Source organism: Salvelinus alpinus, chromosome 24 (genome assembly GCF_045679555.1).
Source record: "Salvelinus alpinus chromosome 24, SLU_Salpinus.1, whole genome shotgun sequence".
Classification (NCBI taxonomy): Eukaryota; Metazoa; Chordata; class Actinopteri; order Salmoniformes; family Salmonidae; genus Salvelinus; species Salvelinus alpinus.
Window position 1 is genome coordinate 39,006,648 of NC_092109.1, and position 14,719 is coordinate 39,021,366.

Here is a 14,719-nt window from a genome sequence, read left to right on the forward strand (position 1 = left end):
ATAAATGTATTTAATATATGGCTCATTATATGCATTTAATGTAGGGCTCATTATATGCATTTAATGTAGGCTCATCAGAGTCAGGTAGCATCAGGTTTGAATTTTCAGACAAATCTCTAATCAAATCCAGAAATATACAGTAGGCCGATTTACACGCTTTATAATGCTTTTGAATGACACTTCCAGTTTTGGCGGGAAAACCGGGTTACCGGGTGAAAAGTGAATTATTCTCGGTATGGAACATTTGTAAAATACCCCGGGAAAATATTCAACCCTAATTACAATCCATATAGACATTCAAACTGTTAAGAACAAAAACCTAACCTTTCTATTGGCAAGGTGTTTCTAGTCACTAGACTCTTCCATCCCTGGGGAAGTGTTATGGCTTTCCTTCAGAAGAGGTATTGTAGTTCAGTTAACAACAGAAGAGTAGGTTTAGACTCAGTTCTCCTGACCCTCTAGCTCAGTGTTTCCCAAACTCGGTCCTCAGGACCCCAATGGGTACACGTTCTGTTTTTTCCCCCTAACACTACACAGCTGATTCAAATGATCAACGCTTCATGATTAGTGGATTATTTAAATCAATCCCCCCCCAAAAAAACGTGCATCCATTTGGGGTCCCCAGGACAGAGTTAGGAGACGTTGCTGTAGACAGAGCTGGGTCTTATCAACCCTGTGCCCCTGGAAGAGAAGGGTAGCTATACCCCCCCCCCCACACACACACTTCTCTATACAAGCTGTGTATGTGTTCTGTTTGAGTAGATGTTGAGTGTGAGTGTGTGTGTCTACAGTAAAATCTTGGAGGAGTATGGGTCTGGAGAAGCCTTCAGCACAGACGACTACTTCAGGGTGAATGGGAAGATGGTTGGGTTCCACAAGAAATACCTGCAAGAAGCTCATGAATGGAACCGTAACAGAGGTAGTTATAGGGTTGATTGGTTAATATGTTTATCGATTCATTTATTAATTCATTTATTGATCTATTAATTTATCCACCAATTTCTCACATTGTGATTTTTCATCAGAAATGTCAAATATTAATGTCCTCAGATTAGTTTTATTCATAAATGTTAGATGTGTATTACAATTGGTTTGGTTCCAAACACTATGTATCTATTGTATAGTTGGAATTGAATGTTCGTTTGCTGTATATTTAACATACACTCTTAGAAAAAAGGCTTCCAAAAGTTTTTTTTAAGGTTCTACGAAGAACTGTTCTGATCAGAAGAACACTTTTTGGAAGATAATGGTTCTTAGTAAGGCAAAGGGTTCTACCTAGAACCTTTAACATCATAAGAACTGTTTTTGAAAGAAAGGTTTCTTTAATGATTCTTTGGAAGGCAAGAAGGGTTCTACATACAACCATATATAATATTTCCCAGCATGCTCTATTGAAGGGAGATTTTCACAATTGTTTGTTTAACTGTAATAGCTGTGTTTTTGCATGTACATTGATTGGTTGATTAATTTTATGCTACACAGAAATGTAAATAACATACAGTTTCATAGAGGGTTCTATGTAGAACCATATACTGTACAAGGGATTCTTTGAAGAACCCTACATAGAGAGTTCTAGATAGAACCCTCTGCAGAGGGTTCTACCCTCTACGGGGACAAACCAAAGGACCCTGTATGGTTCTAGTTAGCACCTTTTTTTCTTAGTGAATAAATTCAACTCATCATAAATCTAGCCTTATTCTATAGTGATTGTTTGTCCCTGAAATGTCGCCATCTAGTGGTAGGTTTCAAACTAATACATGTCTGTCATTTAAAAACAAACTTATATTTAACCTTTCTTTAACTAGACAAGTCTTTTAAAACCCCCATGCCATGACTAGATGAGGGGAAAAACACGCCAATCTCTTTCATAAGTTATTAACACAAAAAAATCTAATTTACTATCATTTTTGAAAATGGATATATAGCGTTTTGGAATTAAACTCTTCATGTTTTATTAATGGTATGATTGAACAATTGATTGGTTGATTGTTTAATTAGTGAATTTGATCATTAATTGTGTGATGGATTAATTGATTGGTTGATTGATTAATTCGTGAATTTGACCATTCATTGTGTGATGGATTAATTGATTGGTTGATTGATTCATTTGTGGATTTGATCATTAATTGTGTGATGGATTAATTGATTGGTTGATTGATTAATTAGTGAATTTGACCATTAATTGTGTGATGGATTAATTGATTGGTTGATCTATTATTAAGGCTGATTCAAGGGTTATGTTAATGAATTGCTCCTTGCAGTTCTTCAAGCCATCAGAGGAAAAGTCCATCCGATCGTGATTGACAACACCAATATGTATAAATGGGAGATGTGGCCTTATGTCCGAATGGTAAGGACTACTTCTAGCCTGTGTGTGTGTATGTGTGTGAATGTATGTGTGTGTGTGTGTGGACGTGTTGTTATGACAATACTGTGTTTGTCTCTTTCAGGCGTTTCGCCGTGGCTACTGGATCGAGTTTGAGGACCTCCCTGTCATTCCGTTAGAGATTCTCAACAGGTATTGATGAGAAGAGATACCAAAGCACAGTTGTGCTTGTATCATCTGACATGTACAGATGCCACACACACACACACACACACACACACACACACACACACACACACACACACACACACACACACACACACACACACACACACACACACACACACACACACACACAAATGACACACACATATGCATAGTGGTTGACAAGTTGTATGCCTTCCTCTCAGTTGGTGTCCTCAGATCCCCATGGAGGTGTTAGAGAGGATGAACGAAGGTTATGAGCCCGTAAAGAAAATATGGGATGTCATCTATGACTACAAGTCCAGAGGGTGGTGGATGCCAAGCCCAGAGAGACTGCAGAACCACTGGTGATCTGGAGACCAATACAATGTTGTTGTGTTGTGTGTGTGTGTGTGTGTGTGTGTGTGTGTGTGTGTGTGTGTGTGTGTGTGTGTGTGTGTGTGTGTGTGTGTGTGTGTGTGTGTGTGTGTGTGTGTGTGTGTGTGTGTGGTGACTATACCTGTGATGAGATGATACAACTCAGGAGACCACGAGGGGTCTGACCTCACACCCTAGTTCCCTTATAGTACCCTGGTACTTTGGTAATGTCGCCTAAATGGTGCTGTCTGAATTGTCAACGAGGTGTTTCTCCAGGTTGGATAGAATATATTCCTCATGTCAGAACATGAAGGACCCTGAGATGGGAAGTTTCGTTCACATTTTCCTTTAAGGGCTCGATTCAATCCGTATCGCAGAAGTTCGGTGCTATAGACACATGAAGCTTTTGCCAGTCTCCTCGAACATGGGAACATTGCCTTTAAATTTCAATTGCGCTATAGCTCTGACCTTTCATGATATGTATTGAATCCATGTCTACGTTTACAGAAAAACAGAAATCATCCCTGTATGATGCATCATATAATGTAAAATGCTTCATACGGGGATGATTATTCTATTTTGAAAGTTAAATATCTTGAAAACTTGATTGCTGACTTGCAAAACATTTTGGTACTATGTCAACAATTTACTAATGAAACAAATACCAAAATAAAACATTTGGGTAGAGTTTTCCTTTAACTGTTAACACACAGATGGTTCTTAACTGTTAACACACAGATGGTTCCTAACTGTTAACACACAGATGGTTCTTAACTGTTAACACACAGATGGTTCTTAACTGTTAACACTCAGATGGTTCTTAACTGTTAACACTCAGATGGTTCTTAACTGTTAACACTCAGATGGTTCTTAACTGTTAACACACAGATGGTTCTTAACTGTTAACACTCAGATGGTTCTTAACTGTTAACACTCAGATGGTTCTTAACTGTTAACACACAGATGGTTCTTAACTGTTAACACACAGATGGTTCTTAACTGTTAACACACAGATGGTTCTTAACTGTTAACACACAGATGGTTCTTAACTGTTAACACACTGATGGTTCTTAACAGCTAACACACTGATGGTTCTGAACTGTTAACACACAGATGGTTCTTAACTGTTAACACACATATGGTTCTTAACTGTTAACACTCAGATGGTTCTTATTAACTGTTAACACACAGATGGTTCTTATTAACTGTTAACACTCAGATGGTTCTTAACTGTTAACACTCAGATGGTTCTTAACAGTTAACACACTGATGGTTCTTAACTGTTAACACACAGATGGTTCTTAACTGTTAACACACTGATGGTTCTTACCTGTTAACACACTGATGGTTCTTAACTGTTAACACACAGATGGTTCTTAACTGTTAACACACAGATGGTTCTTAACTGTTAACACTCAGATGGTTCTTAACAGTTAACACACTGATGGTTCTTAACTGTTAACACACTGATGGTTCTTACCTGTTAACACACTGATGGTTCTTAACTGTTAACACTCAGATGGTTCTTAACTGTTAACACTTTCTGTTTTTGTGGTTAAGCGAGAAATGCTTCTGTTGTAGGAAATGTTTCCGTTCCAGATTGGATTGCAGTGCCAAGCTTTTTTAAAACAAAAGTTTAATTTTCTTTGGAATATTTCAGACACATAATATACAAATACACACCTCTTTTCTGCTCCCTTCTATCCATGTTTACATGACATAAATATTTGTATTGAATCTGTCTTGAGAATATTGCTTTACAAGTAAGGTAGTATAGAGTTAGTAGCTGTTTTACATGTGCTTTTCTACCCGTTGCTTTGTGCAGATGTTGTTCAATTAAATGAAAACCCTTGTAAAAAAAAGTTTTTGTGTGTTTTATTTACCCCTTTTTTCGATCTTGTCTCATCGCTGCAAGTCCCCAATGGGCTTGGGAGGCGAAGGTCGAGTCATGCGTCCTCCATAACATGACCCGCCAAACCGCACTTCTTAACCCCCGCCCGCTTAACCCGGAAGCCAGCCACACCAATGTGTCAGAAGAAACACTGTTCAACTGACGACCAAGGTCAGCCTGTAGGCGCCCGGCCCACCACAAGGAGTCGCTAGAGTGCAATGAGCTAAGTAAAGCCCCCCTGGCCAAACCCTCCCCTAACCAGGACGACGCTGGGCCAATTGTGACCCGCCCAATGGGACTCCCGATCACGGCTGGTTGTGATACAGCCCGGGATCAAACTTGGGTCTGTAGTAATGCCTCAGACTCCTGTCCTTAGACCCCTGCACTACTCGGGAGGCCCAAATTGTCTGTTTTTGTCCCAATTATTACATGATTTAAAGCGATTGCAAATATTCTACATTTAAACATAATCAGAGTCCTAAGTTTTTTAAATTATTTTTTTATGCTAATTTGTGAATATGAATGTCTCTGCATATGGTGTGGCTGGTTCACTGGCTGCTCCTTTTCCTCTACTTCCTCTTCTTCACCTGGAGAGGGCCGAGCACAGTCGGGTAGAGAAGCAGTCTTTCTTCTTCTTTTTCTTCTTCCACTTCTTCTTCTTTTTTTCCGTATTCTTCTTCTCCTCCTCTGCAGGAACCCCACAAAGTGTTCTATTTGGAACTCGAAAGGGTTCTATCTGGAACCTAAAAGGGTTTTCCTATGGGGATAGTTGAAGAACCCTTTTGGAAGCCTTTTTTCTAAGAGTATATGAAGACAGTCGGTGTGAAGATAGTAGCTATTAAGATAGTTGGTATGAAGATAGTTGAGAACAATTTGACAAAGACTTGAATCCAAGTTTAGAATATTTACCATAACTAACATAGGCCTTTTACCATACCTCTAACATAGGCCTTGAGCATACCTCTAACTTGTAACCCACAAGGATATTAAACATACATACAGTATGAAACATATAGACTATATGGTTTTATAAACTAGGTGGATCAAGTCCTGAAAGCTGATTGGCTGAAAGCTGATTGGCTGAAAGCCGTGGTATATTTCGTTGTATTCCACAGGTTTATTTGTACTGCTCTAATTACGTTGGTAACCAGTTTATAATAGCAATAAGGCACCTCAGTGGTTTGTGCTATATGGATAATATACCACGGCTAAGAGCTGTATCCAGGCACTCCGCGTTGCGTCGAGCTTAACAGCCCTTGGCCGTGGTATATTGGCCATATACCACACCCCTTGTGTCTTATTGCTCTTATAAACTGGTTATCAACGTAATTAGAACAGTACAAATAAACCTGTGGTATACAATGCACTTATATTCTTTCTCGAGCACAAAATTAAAAGGCAAGGAGTCATCCAATAGTGAAATGAAGGGTTATTTAAGCAAAAAGGCGCGAGGGGGTGTGGTATATGGCCAATATACCACGGCTAAGAGCTGTTACGCAAGACGCAACGCTGAGTGCCTGGATACAACCCTTAGCCGTGGTATATTGGCCATATACCACACCCCCCCGGGCCTTGTCAAAGCTAAAATACCACCTCTGCAGGATTACAATTCCCAATACCCAATAGCAGGTCAGTTATCAGTCCTCATTAACCCCTACAGGTCTGATAGATGCCGCTCTGCCTTACCACTGAGCTCGTCTACAGCTAGGGACTGTACCTCAGACTCAACAGTAAGGGCCTTACAGTAAAGTGGGCTATCCCTGAAGTCGTGTGCCTACGCTCCCTCACCCTGAACCTTATAAACCCGGCGCCTTCTCAGGATCGAACGGGCCAGAGTTTCAACCTCAACCACACCATGAGCGGGTCGCCTTCCTCTGGGTTGGCTTTAGCCCAGAGACACCTCTCCCTACGACTCTTACCAATGCACTCAGTAACTATAGTTTGGTCTCAGGTTAGGTTCCTTTATACCAGCTACTCGGGTTCCCTATGGAAGAAAACTAACCAAGAAAATTTGCCAGAGATCCTCATTTAATCAAACCTATTTCCGAGACCCAGGTTAAAACTTGTATGCCTCTTTGATGACACTGGGTTTCAGAACAATAAAGCGAGTTTATAAAAAATTCCCGAAACAGGCATTAAAAAAAATCACAAATCAATCAATCACAAATCTATATCAAAAAATCAAATGATGAGCAAAAATTGACTGTAGAGTAAATTGATAGACCACCTTCAGTGCCCTTAACTAAACCCCTGTTGGCGTGTGACAATAAAATGTTTTTTGTCTGTTACAATTTTACGAGAAGCACAATATTTAATAACAAGAAAAACTTATCTTCTAAATTATCTTCTGTTTCTTATCTTCTAACTTATTTTCTGTTTCTTATCTTCTAACTTATCTTCTGTTTCTTATCTTCTGCAACTCTATAAACTGTTTTTTGGGCTCCGCCCTCAGGATGGTCAGTCCCTCAGACGGCGTCTAAAACAGCTCATTTATACTAAACCTCTATCAATGAGGTAACCTTAAGGATTCCTCCTAGAATTTTACTTTTAACTGAGTATAATAAAAAATATAAGTATAAAAATACTTTACTGCAACTTCTTATTACTGCAATATTCCACAGACAGTTTTAATACAAATATTGAAACTGACTAGAAGAGAAAGCAGAAAAGAATTCTAAAAACAAAACTTTTCTTTATTTAAACAGTAGCATGTTCTACGTTTAAGCAATCAAATCTGGAGATAAACCTGTCATTCAACAGAAGCACTTATATTCTTTCTTGAGCACAAAATTAAAAAAGCAAGGCCCCCACCTCTTTAAGGAATACCTAGGATAGGATAAAGTAATCCTTCTAACCCCCCCCCCCCCCCCCCCCCTTAAAAGAGATAGATGCACTATTGTAAAGTGGTTGTTCCACTGGATATCATAAGGTGAATGCACCAATTTGTAAGTCCCTCTGGATAAGAGCGTCTGCTAAATGACTTAAATGTAAATGTAAATGTAAGGAGTCATCCAATAGTGAAATGAAGGGTTATCTAAGCAAAAATGCCCGAGGGGGTGTGGAATACGGCCAACATATATTTATAAAAATCACAATATATTTTAAGCTTAAAAAGTTACAGCAAAAATCTTCTTCCTGCAGACGACAGGTTCTTCTAGGAAGCTCATAGACCATTTATTTTATTTTATACCCTCCATTTTCCTTTCTGCTAACTCCTTGTGGTAAACACCTACCCCAATGACACATCTAGTGGTGAACATCTAATGCTGTCCTCGTTTTAAAAAAAGGGTGCTTTTTCAGCCTCCACTTTTCACCTAAGCAGGACGTCCATCCGCTTCACCCCTAACCGTTCTAACTTGGGGATTGCCAGATCAAGACAACATCCTTAATGTACCTTATTATTAACCTTAACTTTTAAACATTCACTATTAAACATTATTCCTCCATAGCCCACTCAGTTACAGTCTTATTCCAACTCAATGTATCACTCCCATTACATATTTAACTTCCACCAATTTAAACATTTCATCATTATAACAGTTCAACATTATAACCTTTCATTATCAACATCCTACAGGCTCCTAAGGCCTTGTTCCTCTAAGCTTAACGAACATAGTCTATATGCATCGTACCTTAAAGCAAACAACATTTTAGCATTGTTAACCATTTACTGCATTCCTCTAATCACCTTTTACTAATTTCTTCCACTATACATTTCCCCATTTCCAATTTTTTCAATGTCAATTGTCTCTCAATATTCATTCTTTGTGCTCCGTGTGTGTGTGTGTGTGTGTGTGTGTGTGTGTGTGTGTGTGTGTGTGTGTGTGTGTGTGTGTGTGTGTGTGTGTGTGTGTGTGTGTGTGTGTGTGTGTGTGTGTGTGTGTGTGTGTGTGTGTGTGTGTGTGTGTGTGTGTGTGTGTGTGTGTGTGTGAAAGTGGAACTTCATCATAAGAGTGTGCGTGGGTATATGCAAATGTATCTCTAAAATGTCACAGAGAACTGGACCTTGGCCCACTGCTCTTCACAGCCTTCTTGCTTAATCATAAAATGGGTGGTTCGAGCCCTGAATGCTGATTGGCTGACAGACGTGGTATGTCAGACCGTATACCACAGGTATGACAAAACATTTTTCATTTTTTACTGCTCTAATTACGTTGGCAACCAGTTTATAATAGCAATAAGGCACATTGGGGGTTTGTGATATATGGCCAATATACCACGGCTAAGGGCTGTATCCAGGCACTCCACGTTGCTTCTTACACGTGGTATATTGGCCATATACCACACCCCCTCTGGCCTTTTTGCTTAGATAACCCTTCATTTCACTATTGGATGACTCCTTGCGTTTTCATTTTGTGCTCAATAAATAATATAAGTGCTTCTTCAGGTTCCAGATTTGATTGCTTAAGTGTAGAACATGCTACTGTTTAAATGAAGAAAAGTTTTGTTTATAGAATTATTTTCTGCTTTCCCTTCTATTCAGTCGATTCAATTTGTATTTAAACTCTCTGTGGAATATTGCAGTAGTAAGCATTGGCAGTAATACATTTTAATCTGTTGACGAGGTGTTTTCTCCATGTATGTGTTCAGCAACCCATTGTTGTTTGCTCACCTTTCCCTTCAATACTTTATGGTTTACTTTAAAAAATAAATAAATACGTAGATATGGCCTGTCTTTTAACCAACATGCATATACACGAAATAAGCATATTGTACATCATTTTGGTCTAACTTGGGCATTAGCTAACAAAAATCCCTTTCTCAGACAGATTAGATCGCTGACTACTCAGAAAGACACTTCTGAACAATAAGCACTTTAACCTGTGAGGATCTGACATTCTTAGGCAGAGATATTGGAACGAAGGGGACAAGAGTAGACCCTCTAATGGTAGATTTAGGCCCTTCATTACCCAGATCATTGTTTCAAAAGATTGACGATGGTGGACCTCAAATTGCCCAAAAGAGGGCGCCATTTCGCCATTAATTAATTTATTGCTCCAACAGTCTCTGTCTCTCTGTCTCTCGCTCTCTCATTCTCTCTCTCTCTCTCTCTCTCTCTCGCTCTCTCTCTCTCGCTCTCTGTCTCTCACAACGAAAGGTTATAACACGAAAGCTTAACATCAGTATTCTAAACACTCTTCCTTAAGTCAGGATTTTGTGTTAAACGCTCTCCAACAAAGCTTTCTTAGTTTCCAACAAGCTTTCTCTGCCCTTAACCTTGTTCTGAACACCTCCAAAACAAAGGTCATGTGGATTGGGAAGAAGAATGCCCCTCTCCCCACAGGTGTGATTACTACCTCTGAGGGTTTAGAGCTTGAGGTAGTCACCTCATACAAGTACTTGGGAGTATGGCTGGACGGTACACTGTCCTTCTCTCAGCACATATCAAAGCTGCAGGCTAAAGTTAAAGCTAGACTTGGTTTCCTCTATCGTAATAGCTCCTCTTTCACCCCAGCTGCCAAACTAACCCTGATTCAAATGACCATCCTACCCATGCTAGATTATGGAGACATCATTTATAGATCGGCAGGTAAGGGTGCTCTCGAGCGGCTAGATGTTCTTTACCATCAGATTTGCCACCAATGCTCCTTATAGGACACATCACTGCTCTCTATATTCCTCTGTAAACTGGTCATCTCGGTATACCCGTTCCAAGACCCACTGGTTGATGCTTATTTATAAAAACCCTCTTAGGCCTCACTCCCTCCTATCTGAGATATCTACTGCAACCCTCATCCTCCACATACAACACCCGTTCTGCCAGTCACATTCTGTTAAAGGTCCCCAAAGCACACACATCCCTGTGTCGCTCGTCTTTTCAGTTCGCTGCAGCTAGCGACTGGAATGAGCTGCAACAAACACTTAAACGGGACAGTTTTATCTCCATCTCTTCATTCAAAGACTCAATCATGGACACTCTTACTGACAGTTGTGGCTGCTTTGCGTGATGTATTGTTGTCTCTACCTTCTTGCCCTTTGTGCTGTTGTCTGTGCCCAATAATGTTTGTACCATGTTTTGTGCTGCTACCATGTTGTGCTGCTGTATGTTGGGTTGCTACCATGTTGTTGTCATGTTGTGTTGCTACCATACCGTGTTGTCATGTGTTGCTGCCATGCTACAGTGGGCTCCAAAATTACTGGCACCCCTGACTGGCAATGCACAAACAATACTTTAAAAAATATATTTCAAAATCATACAATTATTTAATACAAAATACATTTCACCAAAATCAAGGTTTCATAATTATTGGCACTCCTCATTTAGTACTTAGTGCCACCACTTCTGGCAAGGATAACAGCCCCAAAATATCACTGACCCACCACCATATTTCACCGTGGGTATGAGGTGCCTCTCCTTGTATGCATCTCTGTTTCGACGCCAAACATGCCGATGCTGTATCTGACCAAAACTTTCAATTTTTGTCTCATCTGACCAGAGCACCTTGTTCCAATCATAATTTAAATGACGTTTGGCAAACTCCAAGCGCTTGCGTCTGTGTCTTGGGGTCAGAAAGGGCTTTCTTCTGGCAACCCTTCCAAAGACCCTGTGGATGTGGAGGTGACGTCTGATGGTGCTTTTTTAAACCTCGTTACCCCAAGATGCCACCAAGGCCTGCAATTCTTTCACAGTGATTCTTGGGGATTTTGATGCTTCTCTCACGATCCTCCTCCCTTTCCTGGGGGGCAAAATGCATTTGCGTCCTCTACCCATGAGGTTTTCAACTGTTCCATATCTTTTAAATGTTTTAATAATTGCCCTGACAGTGCTCAGTGGTATATTCAATCGTTTGTGGATCTTCTTGTAGTCATTACCAGATTTATGAAGGTCTATGACCATCTGTCTCTTTTGAACTGCCAGTTCTTTTGTTTTCTTCATGGTATTAGATGACAAAAGGATATTGCATGTGTGTTACCTCATTTTTATACCATAGTGAAACAGGAAGTGATGTAATGGCTCAATATAGTTCCTTAACACTTAGATAAACTTAAATAAGTGGAATTTAATTCATGGTTTAATTTTGGTAGATGTTATTTACAATCATCTTTAAGGGTGTCATTAATTGTGAAACCTTGATTTGGAGGACAATGATTTTTAATTAAATCAATAATTTATTTTGGTGGGTTCCATTGAAACATTAATAAAGTACAGTATTTTTCACATGTTGGTATTTTGAGTTTGTCTCTATAATTATATTGTTTATATTTTTTAAGTATTGTTTGTGCATTGCCAGTCAGGGGTGGCAGTAATTTTGGATCTCACTGTATGTTGTTGTCTTATGTCTCTCTTTATGTAGTGTTGTGTTGTCTCTCTTGTCGTGATGTGTATTTTGTCCTATATTTTTTTTTATGTATATTTAATCCCAGCCCCCGTCCCTGTAGGAGGCTTTTTGCCTTTTGGTAGGCCGTCATTGTAAGAATTTGTTCTTAACTGACTTGCTTAGTTAAATAAAGGTTAAATAAAATAAATGATCGTACCATGATATGCCTGTCAGACAGACATACAGTAGTACACAGGTAATCTGTACTGTACTGTACAATATACACTGAGTGTACAAAACATTAAGAACACCTACCTAATATTGAGTTGCACCCCCCCATTTTTCATACACACGGGAAACTGTTGAGTGTGAAAAAAAACCCAGCAGCATTGCAGTTCTGGACACAAACCGGTGCACCTGGCACCTACTACCACACTCCATTTAAAGGCATCTAAATCTTTTGCCCTGCCCATTCACCCTCTGAATGGCACACATACACAATCCATGTCTCAATTGTCTCAAGGCTTAAAAATTCTTAAACCTGTCTCTTTCCCTTCATCCACACTGATTGAAATGGATTTAACAAGTGACATCAATAAGAGACCACAGCTTACACCTTGGTCAGTCTGTGTCATGGAAAGAGCAGGTGTCCTTAATGTTTTGTTCACTCAGTGTATATTCCCACAGTACACATGGTTGTCGTTGTACACTGAGTGTACAAAACATTATGAACACCTGCTCTTTTCCATGACATAGACTGACCAGGTGAATCCAGGTCAGGTTAATATACAGTGGGGCAAAAAAAGTATTTAGTCAGCCACCAATTGTGCAAGTTCTCCCACTTAAAAAGATGAGAGAGGCCTGTAATGTTCATCATAGGTACACTTCAACGATGACAGACAAAATGAGAAAAAAAAATCACATTGTAGGATTTTTAATGAGTTTATTTGCAAATTATGGTGCCCTCTTTTGGTAATGGTGCCCTCTTTTGGGTAATTTGAGGTCCACCCTCAATCTTTTGAAACAATGATCTGGGTAGTGAATGGCCTAAATCCAGTGGTGGAAAAAGGACAACATTTTCGTACTTGAGTAAAAGTAAAGATACTTTAATAGAAAATGACTCAAGTCAAAGTGAAAGTCACCCAGTAAAATCCTACTTGAGTAAAAGTCTAAAAGTATTTGGTTTTAAATGTACTTAAGTATCAAAAGTAAATGCAATTGCACGCTCCAACACTCAGACATAATTTACAAACGAAGCATGTGTTTAGTGAGTCCACCAGATCAGAGGCAGTAGGGATGAGCAGGGATGTTCTGTGTTTAGTGAGTCCACCAGATCAGAGGCAGTAGGGATGAGCAGGGATGTTCTCTTGATAAGTGTGTGAATTGCACCATTTTCCTGTCTTTCTAAGCATTCAAAATGTATTGAGTACGTTTTTTTAGGAATGTATTGAAGTAAAAGTAAAAATTGTCAAAAATATAAATCATAAAGTACAGATACCCCCCAAAAAACTACTTAAGTAGTACTTTCAAGTATTTTTACTTAAGTACTTTACACCACTGCCTAAATCTATCACTAGAGCAACTACTCTTGTCCCGTTGGTCCCAGTATCTCTGGCCAAGAATGTCGGATCCTCACAGTGATCTAAACTGTCTGAGAAAGGGATCTTTGTTAGCTAATGCCCAAGTTAGACCAAAATGATGGAAAATATGCTTATTTTCCAGGACTACATCTTGTGAAAGGATGAAATAGCAAGAATAAATTAATCTAAATAATGTTTTTAATGAAAATATGGCAACCATTATTTGAATATGTTGGTAACCTGTTTTATAAAAGGGATAATTCCCTCGAAGCCGGTGTTTGAAGGATACACTGACACGGTTTGCTGGCCCTCAACAAACCCCACAGTTTGCCGTGCCAATAGATCCTCCAAACACCGGCTTTGTTGGCATTATCACTTAAATAAAACACAGGGAAATCACGTTTTTGATGCACTAGGCCTTTAAGGGAGGTTTTTGTGTTGTGCCAGCCATCAGTTGAGACACAGCATGCTCTTGAATACAGGGTGGGTGTCATGTTTTGAGAATACTACAATGGATTAAAATGGACCTTTTTACTTTCAAATGGTACCATATAGATGGTTGAAAGACCACACATCCGGGAATGTTGACTTGAATTGGGAATATATACCATTTAAAGCTGCAATATGTAGCACTCTGGCCAACCTGACCAAATTCACATAGAAATGTGTGTTATAGATCAGTCATTCTCATTGAACGCAAATCTAAGAAGCGGTAGATCTGTTTTATGTGCGCTCTACGTGTGATATTTCTATGCTTCCCATTCTTAAATTTAGTTTTTGCGTCTTTTACTTTCGTTTTTGTACACCAGCTTCAAACATCTGAAAATACAATATTTTTATAGAAAATATATCTCATAGCAGTTTAGATGGTACAATGATTCTCTACACTAAACTTGCTTGTTATGTCGCATAAACTGAAATTATGCAAACTATTAGAAGTTTAGCAACCAGGAAACGGCAGAGCGATTTCTACATGGTGCATCTTTAATTTGACGTTTAACGGTAGGTGGACCAGCGGTCATCTTTGTGGTAGTAATTAGAAGTTCAAATCTATTTTCAATTTAAATTTCAATGGTGTACCGGCTGCATTGCAGTGGTCTGA

General features: G+C 39.2%; 1 protein-coding gene across 1 annotated transcript in view; it reads left to right on the forward strand.

Moving 5' to 3' along the window:
* Window positions 1–4,749, forward strand: part of LOC139551897 (NEDD4-binding protein 2-like 1) — a 35,369-nt gene extending 30,620 nt beyond the window's left edge. The window contains exons 3-6 of the mRNA XM_071363235.1: window positions 792–919; window positions 2,262–2,350; window positions 2,451–2,518; window positions 2,737–4,749. Of these exons, the coding sequence (XP_071219336.1) occupies window positions 792–919; window positions 2,262–2,350; window positions 2,451–2,518; window positions 2,737–2,881 (430 nt within the window). The 3' untranslated portion in view covers window positions 2,882–4,749. The remainder of the gene's footprint in view (window positions 1–791; window positions 920–2,261; window positions 2,351–2,450; window positions 2,519–2,736) is intronic.
* The last annotated feature ends 9,970 nt before the right edge of the window (window positions 4,750–14,719 follow it).